The sequence below is a fragment of the Emydura macquarii genome, unplaced genomic scaffold (genome assembly GCF_026122565.2).
Source record: "Emydura macquarii macquarii isolate MOO-44397 ecotype Brisbane River unplaced genomic scaffold, CSIRO-AGI_Emac_v2 contig_71, whole genome shotgun sequence".
Lineage (NCBI taxonomy): Eukaryota > Metazoa > Chordata > Testudines > Chelidae > Emydura > Emydura macquarii.
Genome location: NW_027130208.1, coordinates 2,473,794 through 2,501,353, shown reverse-complemented (window position 1 = coordinate 2,501,353; position 27,560 = coordinate 2,473,794). Strand labels below are relative to the sequence as shown.

At 43.0% G+C, this 27,560-nt stretch overlaps 1 protein-coding gene across 11 annotated transcripts in view; it reads left to right on the top strand.

The window, feature by feature from the left end:
- FHIT (fragile histidine triad diadenosine triphosphatase) overlaps positions 1-27,560 on the top strand; it is a 939,636-nt gene that overhangs the window by 733,369 nt on the left and 178,707 nt on the right. For all 11 annotated transcript variants that reach the window (XM_067541431.1, XM_067541440.1, XM_067541448.1 and 8 more), the window contains 2 exons: positions 16,818-16,963; positions 17,889-17,918. In XM_067541431.1, coding sequence (XP_067397532.1) covers positions 16,818-16,963; positions 17,889-17,918 — 176 coding nt within the window. The remainder of the gene's footprint in view (positions 1-16,817; positions 16,964-17,888; positions 17,919-27,560) is intronic.

The following is a 27,560-nucleotide window of genomic DNA, read 5'->3' as shown; positions in this document are numbered from 1 at the left end:
AACAGAGCGGTCACAATTAGTTCATAGAAAGAAATGTGCTGGTCCAAATCCATCACTGGTATTAGTTCATTTGAAATCATGACGGGATGAGGTTGGGCCAGTACTGCTCAGATAACTTTACTGGGTGACAGTCATTGAAGTGTTTAATGTTGGCAGCATGCTAGTGTATTGGAATGTGTCTGCACTCCCCTTAAGGGTCTGCTAATGATCACGGTCATGTATTGCTAAAAATAGCCCCTAGAGGTCCAAATCAGGGGGCCCAGTGCCATTGTGCTGCGTGCTGTGCAGACATGAAGAAGTATAAAGTCAGTCCCTTCCTCAGGCTCTGATGCAGCAGGACTCTTAGATGTGTTTAATTTTAAGTTTATGTGATCTCGTGGGCAAGGCTCTGGACTCAACATGGCTTTGGTTCCTAGCTCAACCAACGACTTCCTGTGTGATCTTGGCCAGGTTGCTTCATCCACCCTATAGCTCAGTTCCCTCAACCTGTACACTGGGGATAGTTATGGCTCACAGGGATGTCATGAGGGAAAATCCATTAATGAGCCTGAGGTGCTCAGACACTACATTGATGAGGGCCATGCCAGTTCATGGGTAGATAGAGATACTTGCTTGGCTGTGTAAGCAAGAAAGACCAAGCAAGGAATGTGCATGTTAGAGACATACTCAAAGTAACACCCAAAAATGAAAAAACGGGAGTGCAGCCTCAAATGGTTGGGTCATGTAAAGCTAAGACCAACTGACAACTATGTGGGTAAGAGAGTCCAACAGATGAAGACTGCAGGAAAAAGGACAGAGAGAGCAACCCAAGAAAAGTAGCGGGATGTCCTAAAGGAAGACATGTTAGCACCTGATGTTTTAGAGGATATAGACTTGTAGAGTGGACCCCAACTGATGAGTTTAGTGCATGGAAGAAGTGCTCTGACATTGTGATAACGCGCCCCAGACAAGTTCATGGACAGCTAGGGCTCCTTGTTTTGCAGGATCAGGTTCTGAAACAATTGGGTCCCTGATCCTGCACTGAGACGCATGCACATGCCCTGTTCGCTTACAGCAGCCTGGCGCTGCGTGGGCACCAGCAGGCATCTCAGCGTAGACCTGTGACCTTGGATGGTGACCAGGTGTGACAGACGAGTGAATCAAATGAGAAGGTAAGGGGAGGAGGCAGGGGAGGGTGAAGCAACCAGGCTTGACACACTTGATTGTGTAGCAATCCCTGGTCTATCTGGAGAGAGGCACACAAGGTTTCACTTCAGCTCTGGAAGCAATTTTCACTTTTTTTTCTCTCTTGCAATCAATTGATTTTAAATGGATTTTGCTACTTTAAGTTACTTCAGGATTTTCTGATACTTTCCCTCCCTGTTCATATCATGCAGCCAATTTTGATTTCAGAGTTGCAGTGACTCCGTGGTAGAAAAAGGGCTTCTTTGGGTAATTTTAATAGTATCCATAAAAAAGATGGACGTACTGGGGTTCATAATGTACAATACATCATTCTGAGGGCCATATTACTGTGCAGAGTGTTCTTGGGGTTAGATTGCGGTATGTTGCCACAGCCCCCACAGAAGGGCAGTGCAGAGGTGCGCCGCCCCAGTGGCATCTCCTGGGGGCACTTCAGAATGGCTTTTGTGCTGCCTCTTAAGAGAAGGCGCAGCTTCATCTCCTGTCCACCCTCGCTAGTTATGTTAGCCTCTAGAGGGTAGAGGGGCAGGAGCATAGCTCCTTCGTAGAGGTTAGAAGTGACAACAGGCCGGTGGAATCCTTACGCTGCCTGGAGGAAATTGCATCCCTGTGCAGGGAGCCAGCAATCCACCACTTAACTCCCCCTTCTGCGTTGAAATAACACCCTCGGGGCCTCAAATTGGGCACAGCGCTGCTGTTGCTCTGCACAGGGTGGGACTGAATTCCCTGGGAGCAAGCGCTCTCCTTGTGCCCGGCCTTTGCACAGTGGTGCAAATGGAGGGGGGTTAAAAGGCTCCTTCTTCCATCTTTCCCTTGTGCACCCGTGCAGGGGCTGGGCACAATCTCTCTCTTACTATGGAAATCCCCATTAAAATGACAGGCTGGGACAATAAAAAGAGCTGTCGAAATAGATCATGTCAGGAAAGCATGGCTGAAGGGATCCCCTGGTACACGATGATGTGATAAGACCCCATTAAATCAGTAATCTGTGCATTAGTAACTCCCATATTATGCAAAGAACCATGCACGGCCTGTTCTCTCAGTAACCCACAAGAAATGACAGCTAGGTATTTGTAATGACATGACAAAGAGCGCTATTTCCTTGACTTATGGATTAGATCTCGGTTGATTTCAGTGGAAGGGTCATAATCATTTCAGTGATCATGTCCGACACAATCTCGATCATTTTTATTCCAAAGCCACAAGAAGGAAACAATAAAACAGAAAATCATGTTAAAATAACGTTTTCAGATGACACACACACGAACAAGGTTATTCAGAGTTAACTGTAGTTTGTCTTTGTTTCCTTTTGTGCCGGAGTATAGCAGGAGTCTTGGAAGAGTGTATGGATTTATGTACTGTGCATGCTGAAATGCCTCAGCACAATGAGGAAAGCTGTGAATTAACAAGAACCCAACCAGGGATCAGGGCCCTATTGCCTGTACCCCAAATGGTTTACGATCTATGTAAAAAAAATGAGTGAGACCTGAATTCTGATTTCCCCCTCCTCCACAGGTTTCAGAGACTTGGACAAAGAGTCAACATTATTTTGGCATCTGTGTTTGGGTTTTATTTTATATTAACACAAAGAGAGTGATTAAATGCAGACTGTAAAGCATTAGAAACATGCACTTCCCTGATTCTTCAATGTGACTTATGTTTAGTTTTGCCTTGGTTACCTCTGGCAGGTGACTGAAAAGGTGTCTTTGCGAGCCCTACGCCATGACGTGTGGAGTTACTTCCTGAACATTGTCTAAAATATCAAGGTTTTTATGTTAAATTGGGTATGAAATATATTGTCAAAATAAGGTATTCACAGTAGAGTGGCTTTAAATAATTTATCTTATTGGCACTGTAGCATGTTTCTTGAACTCCACTTAAAAACCATTTGGATTCTTCAGCACTTCGCGCCCCCACCCCTTCATCCCCCGTCCTGCAGTGGAGTGAAAGCTGATTCACTAGATCATTGAAGTAGTTATCTTAACTCCCAGGTACATGTTCTGCAGAATAGTCTATTGCTCCTTTTCTCATGATCCTCAAGTATCCCTATCAGTCCCAAATTATAGTTCACTTACTTCCCATTTCAGCATCCTACAACTAATACCCTGCTAAGGGCTGTCTTCCATCTCCTGTGCATCTTGGGGTGTTTTTTTTTTTTTTTTTTTTTTTTTTTTAAGTTTTTCAGCACCTTGGACAGTTACATTCGGTCGCCTGTTCTGCACTCCATTTTAATGCTAAAATCAAGGGTGTTGATCTTGTTTTCAAAAAATTCTCATAACAGGCAGAGAAGAAACAGCAGCTGAAGGAACAGTGGGATTTTCAGACACCTAAGGTGCTCAGCTGCCATTGAAAAATTAATGGGAATTGGGCACCTTATTCCACTGAGCACTTTTGAAAATCTTACCCTAGTTTAATACATGTGCACAAATGCACTCACGGCAGTACAACCTCAGTTATCTCACCTCAATTTTCTGAAACTCCCTGTTATTCTAAACAGGATGATATCCTTCATTATCTATCAATTACCTTCAAAATTACCTTCATCACCTGAAACCGTGAGTATCCAAACGTCCGCGGGTCCCTCGTGATACTCTGGTAATTGAGCGTGTATGATATTCCTCAGGCTGCTGCTCCACTGGTCAGACGTCGAAGGAAAATACAGCTGGTTAGATTCCCACTGCAAACGGCGTCCTCATCGGTACCGATGGCAGTCCTGCAGAGTCAGCAAACTGCACACAGAAAGGATAGATGCCTAACCTGGTGGCTCACAAACCACTCATCTGTGTCCTTAATGGCCTCCTCTGGGTGGAGCTGCCCCTAATTCCCTTCGATAGGAAGAGCTACCTGAACCAGCACCAATGGCCCCAATCCCAGATCCAGCAGAGTCTGAACAGGGGGGAGGAACTGAATTGTCTAGTGAAGAAGACCCCTTAAAAATTCAAACACGGCAATTAATGCCTATGACTTTGAAGCCACCTACATCTACAGAGTTCAGGCGAGTTCTCCCAGCTGAGCTGAGCTACACAGACTGATTTAGCCAGAGGTTCTTCCATCATAGGGTCAGGACTGTGGAGAGAGATCAAAAGCCACACACCAGGTATATAATGATGGCTGTAGATATACTGGCTTATAGAGCTTTCTTTCCCCAAAATGACATGATTCCTTACCATCAAGTTAAAGCTGGCATCCAATTAAGTTTAATGCCTGAAATCTGGTACCCAGTAAATCCAAAGAAAATAGGTTTATCATAGCCCTAATGCTTGGTCATTAATTGTTACAGTTTCTGAGACTTGGGAGACAATACAAAAAAAGAGTGGATTAAACCAGTTTTCTTTGTACAGTGATCCCCCCCCCAAATGTAATGGAAACTGTATTCTGAAACCATGGCTCACGAGTGATTGGTATTTTGGGGTGGAGGGGCTGGATGGTGAGCTTAAGCACCAGGTTTGAAATGAGTCTCTGGAATGTTATGGTCAAATACCAGCAGGGCATGGTTGATACACTGAATTCAGTGCAGTTTCCTGTGGCGCAGGTCATTTGGATGAGACATTAAGATAGAGATGTTGGCTGCTCTGCATGGACATTTTACAACCCACGGTACTCTTCATGCGCCAGTATCCTCCCACTCTTGTATCCTAAGTGCTGGTTGGTTTCTACTTTCTACCCCAGAAGTGGCTGCATTTCAGTGGTAGTATATGTATGTAGTTTTGGACGTACGCATAGCTACGTAGAGAGAGTATGTGTGTGTATGTAGAGATACAGCTTTGGTCCCTTCAGGATACCAGGCACAAAATAATATATTTAGGACTGCTGGTATAAGCCTGCAGTGAATTACCAGCTCTTGGAAGCAGAAGAAGAATTGTGAGTCAGGGATGGATCTGAGGCACAGTGCATGGTGCATCTCATGCCCCCGCCATTGTTCAGGGCTGCATCTGAATTCAGTATCCAGCCTAATAGGACCATTCCTGAAGCGAAGTGCTCCTCACTGTGAACAAGGACGGGGGAGTCAGGCTCTTAGTGACATGGTCCACATATCCTGAAGTCATTAACCTAGAGTGTTAAAGGAAGGAAGGTACAATTGGAAATGAGAAGGTGATGGTACAGCATCTCCCGTTTCCTGCTTTATGTTTCCATCTCCAGTCACTGGAATCTCCACGTTGTGAGTAACAGGTTACTTTGATTGATGCCACCCAGTAAGATTCAGATCACACAACTTCTGTATTTAAATCAAATAAATGGAGTTTTCTACACAAAAAAGTTCTTGTCCATTTTTTAGAGGTACTGCATTTTTCAGTGGCGTTAAGAATTATTTTAAGCAGCTTTAATGGGGTTAGAAGATTGGTTATAGTAAATAATAGATTGAACAAAAGCTGTAAAAAGCAGCCATGGAGGTTTAAAGCTTTGTTCTTATCATCATAGTGCACACAGATCTGTCAGATTTATATTGATTTCCTTTTGTTCCACTGCAACTGTGAATTCTCAGTCTTACTGCTTAAATCTGGCCCTCTGTATTCATGTAAACATGTATAAAGCTGCCTTATCATGATGGACGATGTTCAGATAATTTGATTTATCTTAATGATTTTTTATGAACACCAAGAAGTGGCAGAGTAGATTAGAAGCAAAAACATACATTGTGTGTGTGTGTGGCTAAATAATCTGAATCAATCTTTCAGTTTCTGTTATGAGTCATTTCCTTTCACGCGCCACAATTTCTTTTTTTTACAATTCTCGGTTATATTTCCCCCCAAATGAATTAACTTTAAAAATTGTTTTCTAACTAACTTAACTTCAGTTTTTCTTACATGCATTGAAAATCCAGGCAGGCAAACCACGCTCTCCCCCCCCCCCCCCCCCCCCCAAGAATATTACTCTAACATTATATATTCCTGCCTGGATCCTCACTCTTTTCTCCAGCAGCCTCTGGAAATCTGCTTCTGTCCTTACTGCATGAAATCCATCCCAGTGCAGAGGGCCAGCAAGAGTGGGGACCTATGCAGGGGTGAAGAAAGCATAAATGACCAGCAGTTGTTTTCTGAAGGTATTGTTTTGTTAGTTCTGCATTCTCCCATATTCTTTGAGATCTGCAATTCCTTTTTATTAGGATAAGGGCTTTAGAAGAAGTAACGTTTAGAGGCTATGACAAACTGCATATCCCCAGCCACAATGCTCTACCTACCTCAATCCTGAGAATAAGATGTTGGATATGTCTAAAGCTTGAAAGCTCAGTGATTTCCATGTGCTCTGAACCACATGATCCAAGATCATGCGAAGATAGCACATTAAAAAAGAATAATTTCTTAGCCCCGTGATGTGTTCATTCTCATCAGACGTAATATACATGGGATGAAAGACTTTTATTTTCCTACTGACATATAAAATAAGCTGAGTTACTACATCACCATGAAAGTAGTACTTCTGCCTCCAGCCAGCCATGCTAATAGACCTCATTCTCTCTCCAGGTAGGGTCAAACCGACCAGTAGGAAGTTGAAAATCCCCACCCACTGGGGCTCACCCCCCATATCTCTTGTATATTTCCTCCCATTAGAAAGATATTTTAGCAATCCCACAGCTATCATCAAAACAGGTTGTGCAGGCTGCATGTGTGAAATGAAGTACTAATCCTGCTATTCATGCAGCAATAAGGAGCTATGAGATGGAAGATGAGCAAAGCCTTAATCTCAAAGACAAGAGATTTCTTGCTGAGAATCATTTTGTAAATGGGTGATATACATTCAGCCGTAAGGGATAATCAAGAGACAGGAGTGCAAATTAACAAACACTCTCTTGTAAGATGTCAACAAAGGCTCATGAAATACATGAAGAAATAGCGGCATATTCAGTCTATGTAGGCACCTGGTCATTCTAGTCCTTCAAAGTGAAGCTTTTGGAAGTAAACTGTTAAGGAATTATTAATAGAGATAGTATCCATCAAACACAGGTATTATAAAAAGGCAAGTAAGGTTTCAGTTTTATTTGTGAAAGACCAAAAACCTGTGGGATCTCCTGTTCTTTTTAAACATCAAGTAGTTTGTAGAAGAAAATTGTTACTGTATCGTATTACATCGTTAGAGGTACATGTTTTTACTGTCCGGGTGTCACTACCTGTAAAGTAGTTCATTTTTTGTCCTCATAAGGCTTTGCTTTGCTTTGGTTGAAGCTCAGATTGAAAAAACAAAACAAATGCCAAATGCCGTGTGTGCTGTATACTACCAAAAAAAAAAAAAAAAAAAAAAAAAAAGGTTTAAACAGAAAAAAGCTCATTCCAATTGTAAAGTTTGTCAGATAACTTTATTTTTCACCCCTTTGATATCTGTCAGACAAATATTCTAACGTTTTCTCATTAAAATTATAGAGCAGCATAGGTTTTTAGAGCAGCACACACAGAAATGCCTGCACTTTTGCATGCTTAATGGACAGTTTATATGTGCTCTGGACATTTGCGTTTGGATTTGTACTCATTTCTTCAGCAAACCCCGTGCCTGATCCAAAGCCCAGGCCCCAATGACCTCACTAGAGTTTGGAATAAGCCCCAGATGTGCAATTCTAATAATTTGGGCTTCAAAGTCCAGTGCCAAGTAAAGTGAATTAAAATGTGACTGGCTCTGATTTTCAGCCCAAACTTTCATGCACATTTGTAATGTGAAAACTTCCACCTGTAATTATCATCATGTAAATGTCTGATTTATCAACCATTACAGCACAGTGGAGCTGAGATTAGCGTTTCCTCCTATAGAACAAAACAGGAAATAACCATATAGTATATTCTGGCAAATGTTCAGTTTTAATAGTGATCACTGTACCTGCGTTTACGTTTCCAAATGCCCATACAGACGTTGGGGATTTATACTCACACATGGCAAAATCGAATCCAATTCATCAGCCTCGCTTGTTATATTTGGTGTTGCAGTAGTGCCTACATTCCCCAACCATATAAGTGTCCCATTGTACTAGGTCTGCTAAATACACACGCTGAAAGAGAGCCCTTACCACAAATGCTAAACAGACAAAGGGTGGGAGAAAGGAAGGATTACTAACTCTATTTCACAGCCTGGGTATGAGGCATGGATGGCTTAAGTGACTTCACCCTCCCTTTACAACCTTGGGAAGGGGTAACTATCCATGTCTAAGGATGAGAGCAGAGACCAAAGATTACCCTTGATGTTGGAAGGTGGGGTTCTGGTCTGTCATAGGCAGAGCAGACGGTAGCTGGCTGATGCGGCAGGCTGTCATTGGTGTGTTATGTGGTGTTTAAATCAAAATAGTGTCATTGTTAAATGCCAACTTTCAGCATCTTAAAAAGAAAAACAACACAAGGAGTCTGTCTGTGGGACAGCTGGGAACTGCACCCAGGTCTTCTGAGTGCCCGTTGAGAACCTTAACGACTCTATGGATGGCTTTGGTACTTTGGAATACACTGATCAAGAAGCGGTATTGAAAAGCCTTTAAAAACAAAGTTATATGAGCATGGGGAGCCCTCTGGCAAGTGCTCAGTTTCAAGTAAACACTTCTCAGTGACAGTTTGTGTATACTGGGACTGACTCACCATTGCTCTACTCCAGTTCTGTGCCTATGTAACTCCACTGAGGTCAGTAGAGTAATAAAAGGGGGTGTGTTTGCCGTTTCTGGAAAGTTTAGAGATTCCCATTTTATTTAATAAATCAGTACAAGCACATACAATATGCACATGTGCTAGAGAGAAGAAATGGCCTTTTAGAGACCATTGCTGGATTTATATAGAGCCGTGTTTCTCAACCTTTGAAGTACCCAGTACCCCCTAACTTCTGAGAATTGTAATAAGTGCCCAACACTCAATTTTCCACTCTGAGAAACACAATCTTTTCCCCCTTTACCGCTGGACGACTGTATTTCTCGTAGAGCAGCAGAGTTCTGAGTTCTGCAGTGTTGTGTGGCTGTGGAAGATCCAAACCCGCTGCTGTTTCTCTCCTCTTTCCTCCTCCCCTTCCTCCATAGAGGAGCAAAGGTCAACGCCAGCCAGTCGCTATGGCCTGATGGCGCGGTCACTGGTGTTCTCCTCACACAGGCAGGAACTTGTGAGGCATGGGCAGGCACTAGCGGCCCACCAGAGTGGACAGCAGCGCACTCCATGGCCGTCCCTGGGGGGGTGCAGGCCTGGGGCAAATCACACTGTGTGGGTCCCTCTTCAGATTTTTATACTGGTAAAATCCGGGGCTGTCAGAGTTGTCCATTGACAAGTAAGCCTGGAGGTAGAGCCCAGCTCCAGGACCAGGCAAACCGCTGGGCTGTCCACCTGGCTTTCTGCGCACTGGGCTTTGAGCTGAGGAGGGGAGCTGCCATCTGGGCAAGTTGCAGGCGGCTGCCACTTGGCTGCCCGCCCGGGAGGTAGGCAATTGCCACCTTCTCCGAGCTGGGGCAGAGGAGGCTTCTGCGTGGGCTGGGACCCGGGGATGTGGGCAGGCAGCAGGCAGCTGCTGCCCATCTTCAAGCCAGGGCGCGGGAGGCTGTCACCCAGCTGTGAGCCCAGAGCGCAGGGCACAAGAGGCTACCGCCGGGCTCCCACCTAGGAGCTGGGACTGGGTGGAACGCAGACAGCTGCTGCCTGGCTTCCCAAAAAGCCAGCGGCTGCCGCCCAAGCCAGCAGCTGCCACATGGCATCTCAAGAAGCCGGCAGCTGCCACCCAGCTTCCCAGGACTGGGGTGGCTGCCATCTACTGCCCAGCGAGGAGGGGGACCGGGCGGGAAGCCGGTGGCTGCTGCCCACCTCCCCCAGAAGCCAGCAGCTGCTGTCTGTCTCCCAGCTGGGAACTGGTACCAGGTAGGAAGCGGGCGGCTTCCCCAGAAGTCGGCGGCTACCACCTGCCTCCCTTCACTGGGTTTTTCACCGCGTACCCCCTGCCTGTGTCTCGCGTCCCCCAGGGGTACGTGTACCACAGCTTGAGAAACTATGATATATAGGACCATGCAGTTGTAAGTTATAATAAAGTATAACAAGCTGTCTTACGCCTTAGAACAAAGAAATTAGGTTATTAAATTGTCTGTATTCTGCTTTAATGGCATGGACTGACTCAGAAGAATTGGAAGGAAATATGTAGCTGCACACATCAAAGCTTAAAAACACAAAATTTCTTATTCAGTGGCAATTTACAATGAATAAAGAAATCATGAAAGTATTGATTGCAGTGCTTAGCAAAAGGAAATATGAAGATTCAGACGTGTTCTACAGTAGAATGATGACTACAAAAATGTAAAGGGTGTCTTGTTACATTTCTGAGAGGTGCAACACACCCTTTATGTGAAGTTGCCTTATGTAGCTAATTTAAAATAAATCCACATTCTTTCGCAGAGGGACGTATGAACAACTTTGTAGGATTTCAAAATATATCAGATCAACTGATGAATGTGCTTAGAAATGATGATATCTGAATGATGCTTTAAGTTTATTTCATCCAAAAGAATCCCAATGCTCTTTACAGCTGCTTTCCATTTAGGAAATAGTCACTTCACCTGTCATTGAATGACACTGGGGTGAAGCAAGTCAGTTCTTCAATAGCAGGCAGCAATTCTATGCAATAGATTATGACAGGAAGTGAGGAATACTTTATCTCATTTTAAACTTCAGAGGAAATTTGAGGGAAATAGATTATTTGACCAGATTAGAATTTGACCAAACTGTCCTACTGTTACGTAAAGTAATGGGTTTTTTTAATGATGACATATCATAATGAATTCATTTTGGCATTTGCATTTTTATATATGCATACTTCAGTCTTGTCCTAATTACATTCTCATGTTCACTTATTTCTGATTCACAATTTCCATCATTATTCTTTGTAGTTATCGCAGAATTATTTTTGAAATGATAGAAAGTTTCAGTAGAGACGCTCCAGTCTGTGAGTGTACCTTTGAATTATTTATCATAAACTCACCCAAAAATGTGGCTAAAACGTAATTTAACTTGTAAATAAGTCTCAGTAACTTAAAGGAGTGGGTGGAAGGGGAAAATCCCTTAATAGAATGTTGTAGTTTATATTATTATTAATTTCTACCGTAGTAGCACCGAGATGTCCCAGCTGAGATCAGGGCCTCATTGAACAAACACATAAGTAGGGCTGGATAGGAAACCGGTTTTCTGTACTGTGAGTTTTCAAAATTTGTTCTGTTACTAAGCAGAATGAAATGTCAAAATCTCAAAAAATTTTGTGAAGTGACAAACCAAGAAAAATATTAATCAATCATAATGCTTTGTTTCAACCATTTCAAAATGTTTTGATTTTGAATTTGACTTTTTGCACCCTACATTTACTAAAATTTATAAATAGAAAGTAGTTTTGACTCAAAACGCCAAAGCTTTTCATTTAAAAACTGGACAGGCCCTACTGTCTACTTAAAAAAATTTTTCCCAAAAAGCATCGAGTTGGGAGGTTCTCCGAAACAGAACCTGTTTTGTCAACAGTTTTGGCTTGGCAAATCAGCATTTTTTCATGGAAAAAAACAGTTCAACAAAAATATCCCAATCAGCTCTAATTATAAGAGACTGTCCTTGCCACAAACAGCTAATACAATCTAAGTAGACAAGACAGGTAAAATGTGAGAGGGGAAATAGGTACAGAAAGATTAGGTGACTTGCTTAAAACCAAGAGCTAGTCAGTGGCAGAGCTAAGAACAGAATGCAGGTCTCCTCTGACACGGTCCAGTGAACCATCCATTACATCCACCTCTGCTGGTGCTTTGTGTTATAGAAACACAAACAGGCACAAGCCAGTTTGGGCCCTCATTTTGCTCAATGCAGCAGCAGTGTGGCAAGTAATACCATTTTACTCTGTTGTTCTAGAAACTATGGTTAGTGCAGCAATTTGTGCGTGGGACCTCTGCCACAAGCTAGCCGGGGACCAAACAACTGATCTGGGAAGTAAAGGTGTATGTGTGAGAGAGAGACTGGAAAAAAAAACTTTAACAGGGAAAAAAAAGGAAGAAAGTTGCTTATTATAACCAGCAGTTTTGCTAGAGGTAAGTGAAGGGAAATTCTTCATTTCTGAATGGTTCATTGACCCATGATAACAAAGCAGTGCTGCAGAAGAAGGATAATTATCTATTTAAGTATCAGATGTCCTAAAGGCAAAAGCTTTCCCTCTTTCCTTCCGAAAAATGAACTCAGTTTAAACAAATGTCCTTTTTCTTGTTTTCCTGTTGTCATGAATTTCCTTTTTATGAATAAAATTAATTAGTTTTTTTATTCCTTTATTCCTGGTATGGAAATCAGGTCTGCACAGCAACTTTTCCCTTGGGCTCTAGGTTCACCCAATAGCATCCGTTATGAAGGTGCTTTGTACAGTATGCTTGGAAGACTAGCAGATAAATTACTGGACCTTTATTATACCCTTTAGCTGCATTAGCTGCAGCCCTCAAAACCAGACAATTTTCTAATGTTCTCTGGTTTCTAATTCCAGCTAGCTAAACACATCACTGCATATTTCTTCTTTTTCAAAATATTTTAATATGATGAATTCTAGTAAAATAAAATCAGTCAATGTCTCTGCTGTTCTATCTGCTACATGACAGATTTTATAGAGTGCTTAGTGCTCACTGTTGGCACCAGGTTTCTCTTGTTCTTTTGAGAACAATGGGAGCCTATAGGTGTGATGCTTTTTTGAAACAGCTAGTCCCAATTAGGCAAATATCCATTCCAATATTGTCTGTCATCATTCGGGTTCTGAAAAGTGATCAAAACAGAACCGCCAGGAAACTCCAGGTTTCTCAAAGCAGAATTGCAAATGTATTTCCTTTTGATTTGCTTTGCGAATGAGTCATGTCCTTGTTTATGTAAGTAAACAGTCCTTTGCACTTATCTGAAATGAGAAATCACTAATATCTCCTGGGCATTTTGAAACTCAGCCTGACATATCCTTTGTGTGAACCTCTTAACTTTAACGTATCTGCTGGTTATGGCTGGAGTATATACTACATTTGATATAGTGATTATCTGTGTAAGCCACAGATAAGGGTGTAAATAAGAGAAGGAACATTGGGGAGGATACTCGGTTCTTGTTTTTGTTTGGCGCCTCTTTGTGTCTACAGACTTCCCAGGACTGAGTGAAGTGACTCTTCTAGATGTGGCGGAATCATTCAGAAATTGGGTGTGGTGGGCCCTAGGTGTGCTCATTAGCCATTTGAAGCTACTTATTAGGCGATTTCCATTGTGGGCAAGCAACCTGGCAGGACACATCGAGTGTCACTTTCTAAGAGTGGAATCAATGGGAACTCAAGGGAAGGGACAGGAGTTTATAAAAGGAGGAGTGGGAACCAGACTGGAGGACTCAGCTGTAGAACCCCAAAAGGGCCAGAAGGGTCTGTTGTAAGTACAGAGTTCCTGGGACTTAACCAGTTTGTTGGATCTAGACTACAGGCTCGCTCACCCCCTGGAGGAGAGGAGGAGTAGCATTGCTGCAGTGTCAAAGAGCTTGCGTGCCTACAAAGGGTCTGGTCACCATTGCACACACTGAGAATGAGAAATCCGCCTCTGGGGTGTTTGTATGTATATGCACAATTTTATTTGCATTTAAAACTTGGGGAACTCCTCCTGCAAGTGATATCTTTAAAGGAGTTGTTAGCGACAGTATTCACAGTTGTTTCAAGGGTTATAAGTAAACTGTTATGTATTCATACTGTACAAAATCCTGGGTGTTAAGCCCCTAGCTTTAGGCAAAGTCTGGAACTACATTAATAAAACCATGGACATTACTTCAGCAATGTTGCAGTTACAAAGCCCTAGAAATGTTCATCTATTATTAACATTATGTATTTGAGTAAGTATAGTTAGTTAATTAGAGCGGTTTCCTTTTAAGCCTCGGGTCCAGAATGCTGCAAACACATCTTTGCTTATTCTACCTCCACTACGAGCATTTCATGAATCAGTGGACTGTCTCATCATGTACACAACGAAAGTGTACTGAGACAATTCACGAAGTTCTTGCGTAGAACACAGCTGCCCCAGCTATCCTACCACTACCCCGAATCTAAACAAATTCCTAACTTGAGAGCCTGCAAAGACTTACTGTAAGGCATCAGAGTTTTAGTGGGAGTACAGTTGGGCCGGTCAAAGTAGTTGAGCATTTAAGGCTGGACTCTTAACCCAGTTCTACATCCGTGTCACTCTGTGGATTTCAGTGGAGTTTCTCCTGATTTACACGAGGGTGTTTGCAGAATGAAGCCCTGAAATACCAACTCTATATATGCCTGGTAGAAGAAGAGTGATAAATCTCTACAGGGAAATGTTTACTAAACATATATAATGGTCCCTGAGATCTCCCTGACACAGCATAGGAAGCCTGAGATCTCCCTGACACAGCATAGGAAGTCAGTCCTGGTATCAAAAAGACTGAGAAACTGCTTTAAGAAATGCAGCCTGATTTTCAGAGGTGCTACATGCCAACTGTATGACTCAAGGACCAGTTGGTGACCATTGAAGGCACAGGGGATGCATAGTGGCTTACAGGGATCCTCTGGGTCAGATATCTGCCTAATAGTTCACAGCAGAGTGGCATGTGAGGTTTATACTGACACCCAGTAGCTCACTGGTCATCATAATCAATGCAAAATGTAAGTATGGGTAATATTTAAGGAGTTATGCATCTGTACTGAAAACTATGTTCTTAAGATCTTGGAGTTAAGGCACGTCACCAGGTGGTAACATATATTGGAAATGTTCCTTTCAGGCAGGAAGCAACAGATGCCTATCTCCCTGTCTGGTCATTTGTGTGTTGTGTATTGTATGCCTCACAATGTGTGCCTTTCACATACGGGACCAGGTGCAAACTAAAAGCTTGTGAAATATCCAAGAGAGGAAATCAACTGGAAATAATCATAATAAAAAGAGCAGGAGGTTGTCCTGTTTATGAATAAAGATGAAGGATGGTTCTGGTATATCTTGGGGTGTAAAGAGACATTGGAATCCTTCACCGAGGAGGCAAACTGATAGCATGCGTATGACATGAAAGAAGGGTCACAGCCAGCCTGGTGTTGTCAGGGACCGGTGTTGTCAGTCAGTCGGTCAGGGCGTGCGTGCTGGTGTGAGTTCCCTTCTGCAGGCTGTCTCAGCTTCTGCAGCTAGCTGAATTGACAGACCTTATTAAGCAAAACCCATAAATTGCCACAGACTCAGACCAGCGATGAAGGCACTCGGCCAGATTTATTGCAAGTGAAGAATGGTGCTAGCGCCCCATAGGAGTTACAGGTACACTAGGAAATGTATGCTCATTACAGTGAACCGGTTCAGTTAACGGCTGGACTTTCCGTTATCTCCTAGACCGGACAAAGATGCTCCTGCTAGGATCCCTTTCTTATACCCTGATACAAACAAGTTTTACATTGCATCTCTGACGTCGGCTACTGTTCCATACCTTGCCTCCAAATTGAGCACGACATCTTCATCCATCATCCTGTCTCCTCTATCTCAAGTTCCGAGTGTCTCTGTGCTGTCTCTCATGACTGTGTTTGTGCACCACCGTATCTTGGGGAGAGCCTTTACTGCCTCCTTACGCTCTATTTCTTTCTGTTCAGGGAGCATTTGTACGGGCTTCCAGGATTGTTTCTGCAATCCCCATGTATCGGGAGTTAGGAGTGCTATTGCTTTTAACAATACTCTGTTCCTCTGACTGCTCCTTAGGAATGCCGATGCGTTTTCTGCGACATTTCTGTGAACTTACAAACAGGCTCCCAGCTTGACTCCTGCTAACCAAAGCAGGGCTTGGCTGCTACTTTGGTTCAGGCCTCAAGCCTCCTACCTGGCCTGTTATGCTAGGCCTCATGTCTCAGGCTCTCACTTTCTACTACAGCTGGCTGTAAAGACCTACAAAGGTTTTAGCTGAGCAATGCTCTACAAGACCGGCGAGGATCTTGTTAATTAAGTCTAGGCTCTAGAATACGTGTTATGATTTCATTTTGCGTGTAGCCATTCATTTCCAATACTTTTATTGGCTGCTACTAGAATCTCTGTGCTCCAAGTACTGTGTGTTAAGCAGAGTAGTGATCTGAGGTGGACTGGGAAGCTGGGCTGTACTGCTTCTTTGGAAGCAGCGAATACTGCGAGTGTCCAGTGGACCAGGGACCGGACACAGCAGGGAGACGCTTGAAGGGCTCGAGGGTTGGTGGACGGTGCCTGCTGCTAAGCTGTAGAATGACAGCAGGGCCTGGGAAGCCTAGAGGGGAGTTCTTGTGTTGCCTGGGTCACTGGAGCTGGGGACGGGTGGTAGTGAGGGGCCTCTCAGCTCTGAGTATCCCGGGATGCGTCACACCTGCACCCCCAAGGATGCTTCCATTGACATCTTTAGGATCTGAGTGCTCAGGACACTTTTCTGAAGACACTGAAAAAGCCATTTAGAGGCCAAACCTTAGGCCCCTTGGTGTGACAATTTTGGCCCAGAAGTGAGAGATCTGAGGAAATGCAGAAGGTTTCTGAAGAAACCGCAGTGTGACCGCTGTGTTTTCCCTTTCCTTTGAGTTGGGCTTGCAGTGATCCTCAAATCCAGGTGAGTATAAACCGTGGAGGGGAAATCCCCTTCAGGAGGCTGACCTATTGCTGTGGCAGAGGAAGTGAACAAGTTGTCATTCTGGACTCTCTGGATTTGCATTTGTGCCTTAACTGCCTCCCCCTCAGATGTCCTTGTTTGCCCACTCCGGCCCGTGGAGCGTTTCCGCGACCTGCGTCCCGAAGAAGTCGCTGATTTATTTCAGACAGCACAAATGGTTGGAAATGTGGTGGAGGAACATTTCTGCAGCACTTCACTCACCATTTCGATTCAGGTTTGTGCTACTGGGGCTTTGTTTCCTTTCAGTGTTTTACTGAGGTTTTTTACCCATAAGCCATTGACAAGAGGACACTCAGACACAAAGGAGCAGTAAATACGGAACAAATAGAAGGAAGTACAGTTCTCTTGTACTCAGTGTATAGCAACCTGTGGAGTTCACAGTGGATGGAGGTTAACGATCAAATACTGTGTCTGTCGGGCTTCAAAGAAGAGCCTGGATAATTAAGGACTGCTAAAATGGTGCCTTCCCTGCGAATGCTACCAGGTGTAGTGCTTATTACCATGAGTAGTTCCCTTGGTTTCTAGGAAGTACTCCTCCTAGTAATATGTGATTGCAGGATACAATTCTTTATGAGCTTATGATTCAAGGAATAAACTCATTACCTGCAGGCCAAAATTTCTCCCCATGTGCAACCTTACACCGTAGTTGGCTAGGTGCATTATGTAGGTTTGTTACATGAAGTGTTCTCTGAGGCAGCATTCTGAACTAGATTGACTCAATGGTCTTATACAGACTAACAAATCCATTGTTTAAACCAAATCTGGAGGTTAAGCCCATTTTTGACATAACAAGAATTTAAATAAACAGGCTGTGATTTAAAGCAGCACTTACAGTTCTGTATTTTACGTCAATGAATAACAGAAACGTTAATGCTAGGAATTAAAAACTGTAATCTGAGATCATGAAAAATAACTGTGCCAATATTTATTTCCTTTTAACTTATTATTTCTCCCTTAATCACGACCTGAAATGTAAAAGCATCTGGTCCCACCTGTTTTATGCTGAATGGTACCCAGGAGAATACCATAAATTAACACACAATGAAATTGGATTTAAATTATTAATGGGTAATATTTCTGAATCCCCAGGAGATCCTTGTTAGCTTCACTTATCTGAGTTTTCTATTTTTTGCTTACAGGATGGTCCAGAAGCTGGACAAACGGTGAAGGTGAGTGCCTATGCTTCTTTTGCAGGATACACATTAACAAGAGACAATTATGAGAACTAATAAAAGATCAAAATGATTCATCTGCAGAACTATGCTGTATCATTCTGCTATCCTTCAAGTTAGAGAAATTCTGAGCCTGTGATGCCTGTGAACAATTTTATTGAATTTGTATGGAATTAGGTTTACATTTCACTTCCTTAGTAGGCAAAAGTTTTCAGCTGTGAAAATACTGTCTCTGCCCTTTTACCTGGAGAGAGACTCTGAGATGGTAATTGGCTGTACCCTGTTTATTTCCCAGGCACAGAAAGCTATAGAGGGAAAACAATTTTTGTTGTTGTTTATACAGTGAAAATATTGCCTTTTCCTTCATAATTTCTTTGCCTTTCCTATTTATTACTGAATTAGTTGAGGCTGATGAAAGGAACAGCTAAATTGAACCACATTAGAAAAACGTAGTTCTTTTTAGCCGTGCTTTCTCTCTCCACGTTCTCATCACATTCATGTTATTAAAGTTCAAATCTAAAGAAGCCAGTGAAGCTTAAAAACTGTTTTTAAGCCATGCTAGTGCAAAAAACCAACAACTCCCAAACACCTATTATAGTCTCCATTCGAGTAATACAATAGATAAAATTCAAGATGCGTCGCCAGCCATGTTTCACTCCCCCCATCATGCAAATGCAAACACGGATGTAATTAGATTATATTCCTGAGTATTAGATAAAGACTATTTTTTATACTTGGAATCAAAGGAAAGTCAAAATACGGTTATGGTTTAGCACTTTGATTACATGTCTCAAAAAAGCTGTTTAGGTTGATTAAGATAATTCTGACAACCAAATGATGGCAAATAGAAACAATTCACTTCCTTCCAATTTGCAGTGTTGACCTTACCATTGATATTGCTTTTATTGCTTGCTGTGAATATCTAACAGAAAGCGGGGGGGAAATAAGAAAATCTCCAGACCGCTGGGAAGTTTATGGCATATGGAGCACTGAAACACAATTTACTGCACTGCTGCAACAAAACACATTCTGTAGCTCTCACGTTAGAGCGAAGGTTCCTGGCTTGCGCTGGGAACAGGATGTTGATGGGTGAAAAGGATTATTTTTAGCCTAGTTGTCTTTAAAAAATGAAGGTTTTGACATTAAAACCCAAAATTATTTTGGAACCAAGACACAATATTTCTTTCTATTACCAAGAACCAAGTATCTTTTCAAGGAGAGGCTCTGGGGAAGTTGTTATTTCAAAAAGTGAGAAAAACGGGGTGCTAATAGTTCCTTGACTGAGGACGACGTCCAATGTATGTTTAGGCTTAAAAAGATGCAAGAAGAAAGGCAGGTAAATATTCCTCATTTGCTATTTGTACAAAGTGTATTTACTGTATATGTGCCTAGCCAATGAATTGTGAAAACAGGTAGGCACGCTGAGTGCTCCTGTCCCACACTTCTAGTAAGTGTAATGAGATGATAATGCCCCGCTGCTAAAACCCTGGACTCAGGAAGAGTGTGTGTTTTCGTCAATAGGAAGTTAGCAGGTTGGATATTTCTACTTTTTTTCATCATTGGAAAAAACTATAGTTACTGTCGTCTTTTTGATGATGTATCTCATCTGAAAACACAAACAATGATTATGTTCAGAGAATTAGGGGCTTTCAGAACCTGCCCCCAATGACTATGATTTGAGTCTTTTTTAAGGAAACAGTGAAGTGGGGCAGGGTAATTTAATAGCCGTGTTCCTCCCAGGTTGCTGAGGATCATGAAGTCTGAAGCCATTTACTTGATACATGAATAATTTACACATCTTAAATCAAATATGTAGCGTGTTGGTTATTTATATATAAAAATTGCAGAGTTATATATTCCCACACAGAAAATATTAACTCACCTCAAAGGTGTCAAATGCATTCTGTAGAAGGGACTGCATTTCATTTGTAATTTGGGTCCGTGGACCAGAGCCCATGTTTAGAGTTATCCCCCATCTCCAGCACATCTCCTGCGGAGGTCAGTAATGCTGTGTCTTTGCTGCAGAGTTAAACTCGGTGGATTGGCACTCAGGCCTGAGCACCCAGGTTAGCCTACCCCAGTGTGAGCAGCCAGGCTGCAAACAAAGCCACATCTCACCGACCGCGTCCTTCCTAGGGCTGCACTCCCCTTTGGGTGTCGCTTGAACACCTGGGGCATTGCCCCTGGCTCTTAGCGCTGCAATAGGCTAAGCTGCCTTCTGATTCTTTCCCAGTGAATTATGGGAGAATATGTCTGTCCTTCTGGGCACATGGGGGGAATTGTGGGAAAGCATTGGTGGACTATCTGCACTCACGTGGTTTATCCTACATTCCCATGGCAAATTGTGGGGGGGGAGGAGTTATGAAAGCAGCACTTGGGCATCACCCTGTACCGCAAGACTAGCCAGCTACGCTGTGGTTTTTGTGTTAGGGGAGCCCCAGTGTAAGGGCTAGGGCTGGCTCTGCAGTGAAGATACCCCCTAGGAAGCTTGGAAAAGATCTAGCGGGCTGGATACCAAGTACGAAGTGCCGCCAGTGTACTTCCGCACAAAAACGCAGCTGTCCTACATTAACATTTCCACCTGGCCCAGGACCAGCCTAGTAAACATTGCTTTGCTGTCATCCAGATGCTCATTCCCTCCATCACACTAAGGCCCCAATCTTGCAAATACTCAAACTTCTCAAAGACATAAGATTAAGAACCTGAGTAAGTGTTTGTTTGCAGGATCAGGGCCTATAACCTACCTTCGAATTCTGACTTCCCTTTTAACAACGGTGTCGCCCTCAGCAGAGTGAAAGTCACAGTTCCATAAGTAGCCTCCACTGGAGAGTTTGCTCCAGTTCATGAGTGAGTCAGTCTGAAAAATTAGCCATTTGTTTGCTAGCGTGGTCAGCTAAGGAAGATAAGAAACAGCAATAAACTTTTTTAAAGGGGCTGTTTTAAAATGCTTGCAGCTCATAAACTAATGAACCGAGTTCCGTAAATTCTTTCTTGTGCACCAGGAGGATGTGTTGTAATTTAGGAGAAGACAGACTGTCTTTTTCATGCATACGAAAGAAGTTGAATCCTATTTTAAGTGTAAATCGCAGCTTATCCTTCACTATGGAGCCATCTCTAATTATAGTGTTCTGTGAGTGCACAGATCACATTGTGTATGTATGCTGGATGTATTGTGTCGCAGTGATTTTATTCTTCTGGTTTGAATGTATCTATTGAGAGCAGCCAGTGATCTGAAAATGTCAATGGGGGTTCCTTGGTTTTTGCTGGCTTGCTGTGTGTAGAGGAGGCATTTAGATTTCACTCAGATATCCTATAGCTTTTTGCAATGCCAACCTCGAGCCTAGTTCTAGGTAGCCAATGCCAGCTTGCTGCCCTGCGTATACTGTTTCTGGATTTCTCTTTTCCCTGGGGACACTTTGATAGTGGCTTGTTGATGTGTAGAACCAAGATTGTCAAATACGTCCATCTAGAGAGATTTTAGCAGCTAGTGTAGGTGATCAGAGCCATTCCTGGTACGGGTCCTTCACTGGAATACTGCTGTCTTGATCAGAAGTGTCCAACATCTCCGGTAAAAGGACCAGAATGGAGCTTGCTCAGACAGGACGAGTACTTTCCCTCCCGTATACAGAGCATGCATGGGCAAATTCTAGGGGCAGCTTCACGATACTTCTTCTAAATACTCCCCTCGATGGGTGTGTGTGTGTCTGTGAGGGGGTGTTCTTCCCAGGAAAGAAGCAGCGTGTCCGTCCCACACCCCATGAACGATCTGCACGTGCTCCTGGGTCTCCTGCCCCCTCCCTGCCCTGGCTGTCAGGCTACAGGACTCAGTACATCTGCCTTGCCAGGAAATCCTGCACAGAATCCTTGAGCTTTTTTGTGTTGTTTTAGGCTCTCTTACACAGCTTCTTTGCAGGGATTGTTCACATCCTGCTGGGCCTGGCCTCTTCTACCCCCAACCTGGGCACCACGAAGGACCTGGGAAATGCGGGGCTGGCTGTCCTATCCCTCCCCCACTTCCAAGCAGGCATGTGGGAGATCCGATCCACGCATGGGTCGGGCTCAATGATTTGACGGTGCATCCCGGAGATGGGTTCTGCCTATTCCCCACTCACATCGGGAAGCAGCAGACGCTGCTCTTCAAAGCTGTGCAGATTCTTGTATCCCTTCTGTTTTGCTCTCTTGGGGTTTTTCTTCTCTGCCCATCATTATGGTGTCTGGTCGTCCTCCAGTAGTGCCTTAATGGCCATGACTCGCGCGCGTCACATGCAGTTCTTTCCTTGTTTCTCTTTCTCTTCACCTGGGGAAAATGGCTCGTAGATTCTCGTTTAAAGAGGCTTCGTTTCTGCATTCTGGGATCAGTTTTCTCTAGTGAAGGCAAAGTCTGTGAATTGCCCCTGGCGTTTGGAATGGAAAGTGGTGATTGGGTCTGGATGTGCCTTGACCCTCCAAATCCTTGCACTGGAGCAGGAAGATCAGTCCCATCAGTATTAACACAGGGCTTTTCAATGCATGTCAAGTGAGCAGAATTTGAAGATTCTTTGTGTAATTTACAGCCTTCTTTGTAAGATCAAGTCAATAAATGTGTATCCTGCCTTTCTGGGCATATAGCTTACGAGGCAATAAACCCTGAGTCTGGCCTTTTATGTGGGACTGCAGCCCCCCTGAGAAACTCCACGCATGCTGTACTCTCTGAAGGCTACAGAAATCAAGCTTGCAGAGACGTGATGCAGCTAATTTATCTATAGAGACAAGATAATATTGCACAGCAAGTGTCCGCAGCACAACCACCTATTAACACACATCTCATTCTGCAACGGTGTCAGAACCTCACTCCTCCCAGCATCTCTGCAGTGTTCATGACTACCTGCCCGTTTGCTGGTCTCAGGTTCACATAAAGAAATAAGAAAGCCAGGCTGACGCTGGCAGTGTAAATATGTGGGCAGAAATGTATTTTGTATGTCACATATTCCGCTAATTATTTTACACTCAGAAGATTGCTTCTCCATTATTTTTTGATGTGCATGGTTTTCTTTTGCAGATGCTATTTTAAATGCTGCATTAAATCAATTCTCCTGGTTTGCATTCTCTGGGAATGTTAACCTGAAGTGAAGAGTGTAGAGTTTATTTAAGCCGACCACAAACATTCTCATCCTATTGCCTATGCTGGTTGAGCCAAGTGCACTGGACTTGGGGTTTCACTATTCAAATTAATCACATCACATCAAACTGATTGTATCAGAAGGATTAAAATAATTAATCACAATGCTTTGATCCTGCAACATGATATTTCTGCAGATTTGCAGATGTGAATCCTTGTTTAATAAAACCTTGACAGCCATCTTTTGCTCTCTCTTAAGAAAGCAACACAAGGAGGACAGAGAAGAAAAGTGCAAATTCAAAATATTTTACTTGTTTATAAACACATTTAAAATTTCAGGTGAAAAAACAGGTAAGAAAAGGAAACGGTTTTGGAAATGTAGGCATGCATGGCGAAACCTGCGCGTAAATGGTCTGTTTGCCTTGCTCCTAGCACACTTTCTCTTGAAAGCTTATAAGATGTGCAAAAAATGATTTGACAAAGCACAGTAGCCTCCTTGTATTGCTTTTAGAAACACACTGATATTGCTTTGATGTAGAATATGTCATACTGTAGCTATGTAATTGGTACTGTACATTCAGTAGCCTCAGGACAGGCTGCTTTCAGCTCATCACTTTTCTTCCATTTTTAACATTTGTGTTTTTGATGAGGCATCTGTTTAAAGTTAGGGATACATTGCCTCTTAAAGGGGCAGTGTCTCTGGGTATTGGCTGCTCAACTTGGACACTTCATACCATGTCACCCTTCATTTTGAAGCCCTTCATGGGCTCCTTATTTTCCACTACATCAAATTCAAGCCCTTGTCTTTGCCTTCAAGGCATTTCATCATTCTGACCCTCCGTAATGATCCACTGCCTTTTTCTCCTTCAGATCCCTTATCGGGACCTACCTTTTCTGGGAGGCCAACAGGAAATCAGCCGAGCAATGCTGACTAGCTGGTGCAATAGCCAGGAAGATCTGGGATTTTTATCATTTATTTTTTAAAATGAATGATTTTGAACCATCAAATTGTGCAATAGCTAATGTAGGTATCTCAGAAATGGGAGGGACCTCCGTAGGTCCCCTGCACTAAGACAGGGCGAAGTATTATCTAGATCAGGGGTTAGTCTAACCTGGTCTTAAAAACCTCCAATGATGGAGATTCCACAACCTCCCTAGGGAATTTATTCCAGTGCTTAACTGTATCCACACAGTCTCGTTTCTTTTACCCTCTGCCCCAATTCCCTCCTTCTGTTTGTCACACTCGCTTGTTGCATTTTGTTTTAAATTGGTTTGTGAGCCCTTCAGGCACCAAGGAAAATGGGGCTCTGACCTTCAGGGTTTTTTTTGGGCACTCCTGTTACATACTTAATAAATAATAGGCAGGAAGTAGAAGGAAGCAACTGGAAATCTCTCATGGCGCACACAGTTCGTGCAGTTCATTGACTGTAATTAGGACTCAGCAGACATTGATGAAAGCACAAGCGAGATTGAGGCTGCAGTCCTGTACTACGTGCCAAATCTGAATGCTTTGTTTGAAGGCTGCAAGAGACGAAGGAAAATTGAGAATATGGAGACACACCAATGATTGGTAGATGTGACGCCTCTCTGAGAACACCAAAGGCTGGGGCACTGCTGAATGGCAAAGATGACTTGGATAACGGAGTCTGATTTAGAAATATCAGGTTGTGAGGTTCCCTGAAAGTATGGCGATAGGAGGCATTGAGAGATTCTCTTTTGCAGTGAATGATGATGAGGGCTGAATAATTTTCAGTTCCCACTACAGAATGTCACGACATGCTGTATCCTAGACGTGCAGAGCAATATTACTTTACAGCCCTAGACAGACCTGAAATAGGCCTGGAAAGTTTAAAAAAAATGCTGTGCAGTCAATTTCTTATAGTTATAAATGGGGAAAATAAACCGGAAATTACAAAGGGCTTTGTCTGAACCAGCCTAAGAGAAAGAAAACGTCTCCTATCTCTGCTAAGAGCACACTCTTTCTTTTCTGGACTATTTGTTTTCTTAGAAGAATCTCCCCTTTACTTGGTTGAATCCAAGCCTCCCCACCAAAAAAATCCCCAAAGAAGGTTTCAGGGCTATTGCTATTGATAGAAACCAGTGATGGGGCTCAACTACTCAACTTAATGATCAGCATTCACATGTAGATATTAACTGGTATAATGTGCCATTGGCTACACGCATAGCCCCTGCCCCAGCTCTTTGGCACCGTACCGGCAGCACAAAGACCCGCTGCAGTGGCAGACAGGCAGGAGACTTCAAACCAGTTGCAGAAAAGTCAATGGGACGGACAAGCTGTCATGACCTTGGCGCACCCGTAGGCCTCGCTCCCACAAAGGCTTACACACGCTTCACTTGGAGCACGTGTGTAGTCCGTCCGATGCCTGTGGGAATATACATTTGCCTGTCCGGTTCATAACAAGCACTCCATACGCAGCAAGCGCTTTAGCAACTAAACGAACGTCTGTGCCAGAGGTGGAGAGAACGCAGTGAGAACTCTCTGTGCAGAGATGAGAGGGTGGAAACCCGCAAAGTGAGGCCAGCTACCAGTCAGTGACACCCTAGGCACAAGACAGAGCAACCTGCTGTGAGGACTTGGTCCCTGCTGGGACGTTGAGTAACACTGAACACACGCTGCTGATTGAAACAACAATGATACTGAGCGTGAAGGTTATCAGATTCCCTTCTTCAGTCAGGGCACTAGACAGCTACAGCCCTAGTTTGAGGACGTCAGTTTAAAAATATATGCATTTTGTTTTTTTCTGAAGAGGCTTTGGGCACTCCAGTCTCCTCCAAGAAATCTGGAAAATCATTTTATTACCCTATTAAAAAAGATAGCGCCAGATTCTCAGCCACTCTGGATTTACACTACTGTAACTCCATTGAAATCTGGGCAATTTTCATGAACCAAAAATCTGAAGAAAAGAAATCAGATTGGATCATTCCAAATGTTTTGTTTTGATCATTTTGAAAAGTTTTGTTATGACTGTGAACTTTTTATAGTTTTTTACCATACATTAACTTAAATTTCAAAGCAAAATGTCATTTTGAACCAAAAACTTCTTTGGTTTGAAAATGTCAAATTTTCCAAATGGAACTTTGTGGAAACCTATCCCTGTCTGTGACCAGTTTTGGTTTCAGCAAATCGGCATCTTCTGGTGAAAAAACTTTCATTGAAAAATTCCCATCCAATTCTATCAGTTCTTCGTTATCTGCACCAGGGTCGCTGAGATCAGAATCAAACTCTTGCACCTTAATTTGAAAGAACTTTTACGTTCAGTTTTCATTGTACTTGCCTCTCATTACAGCAATATGTTTTGCATTTAAACTAGTCTCGGTGTCCATGAGTATATATAGTCAAATCCCACTCTTGAGTGTGAGTCCAACAAATTAGTCCATTGTACTGTAAACACAGCTCTTCTATGAATCCCAGACAGTGTATGAGGTGTGGTCATTAATATCACCGTCAATGTTGCCTGATTAATTTTCTGGAACGGAGTGTACAAGGGCTCTTCTGGTTTCATCTCTGTTATGTGACTTCTTAACTTGTCACCCTAACATCTTTTAAATCTTCTCTCACTGCTTTATAGAGAATGCAGAGTGGGTTGGGTTTTTTTGGTTTTCTTTTTTTGTGAAACAACGTTCTTTTCGAGTACGGTATAACTTGCTTTCTGAGAAATGTGGCATGCCTTGTGTATGCAAGTGTTCCCGTTTAACCCCAAGGTTTAACTTGACACTGTCCTGTGCTCCGCATGGGGTATGAATCTTTTGTTAAACAAGCGTTGCAAAGCTGGAATCCAATTTTGATATTTTTTTCTGAATCACTCTTTTCCGATTATTACGTTTCACGTCATAGCCAAATACCACAGGCCACAGTTGTGACCTTTTATGATTTTGCCGTTATTTTGTGACTGTATTCTTACCTCACTGGTAGTGCCTGCGCTCATTCTAAGGAACTCCCCATGCAAAGGGAACACAGGAAAGAAAGGATGCAAAGAGGATCATGGGCAAAACCAGCCTCTCTGTTACTCCTGCATATGTGTTAGTGAGAGACAGAAGTGTACTTTCTGCAAGCACAAACTTGGCCACATTTAGAAATTGGTGCATCTTTTTGCCCAAAGCTATTTTCAGCTGACTGATCTATGAAACTGTGGTATCTCAGCTGTCTGTCTGGATCCCACTCCATCCTGTTTCTCTTACGGTATCAGAGGATCACAGTGTTTTTCTCTTCTTATTTGGAATATTAATGACCCAATTTAAGCCAGACAAAGGGCACGCATTTACCAGGGTGATGGCTGCCTTATAAATTCATGTAATAAATAAGACTAAATCTGGCCCCATATTTTTCAATGAAAGTTGCATCAACTGCAGAGGACAAAGGGCTGTCCATAAAAATCCCATAAAAATGCAGCATTGCTTGAGTAAATTTGACGTTAAAAAATGTAAGGCAGACAGGTTTTCTCACTTGAAAGATTAGACGTTTAGTCCATCTTCTGATCTTTTGAAATGACAAATACATCTGAGATTTGACCTTTAATGGT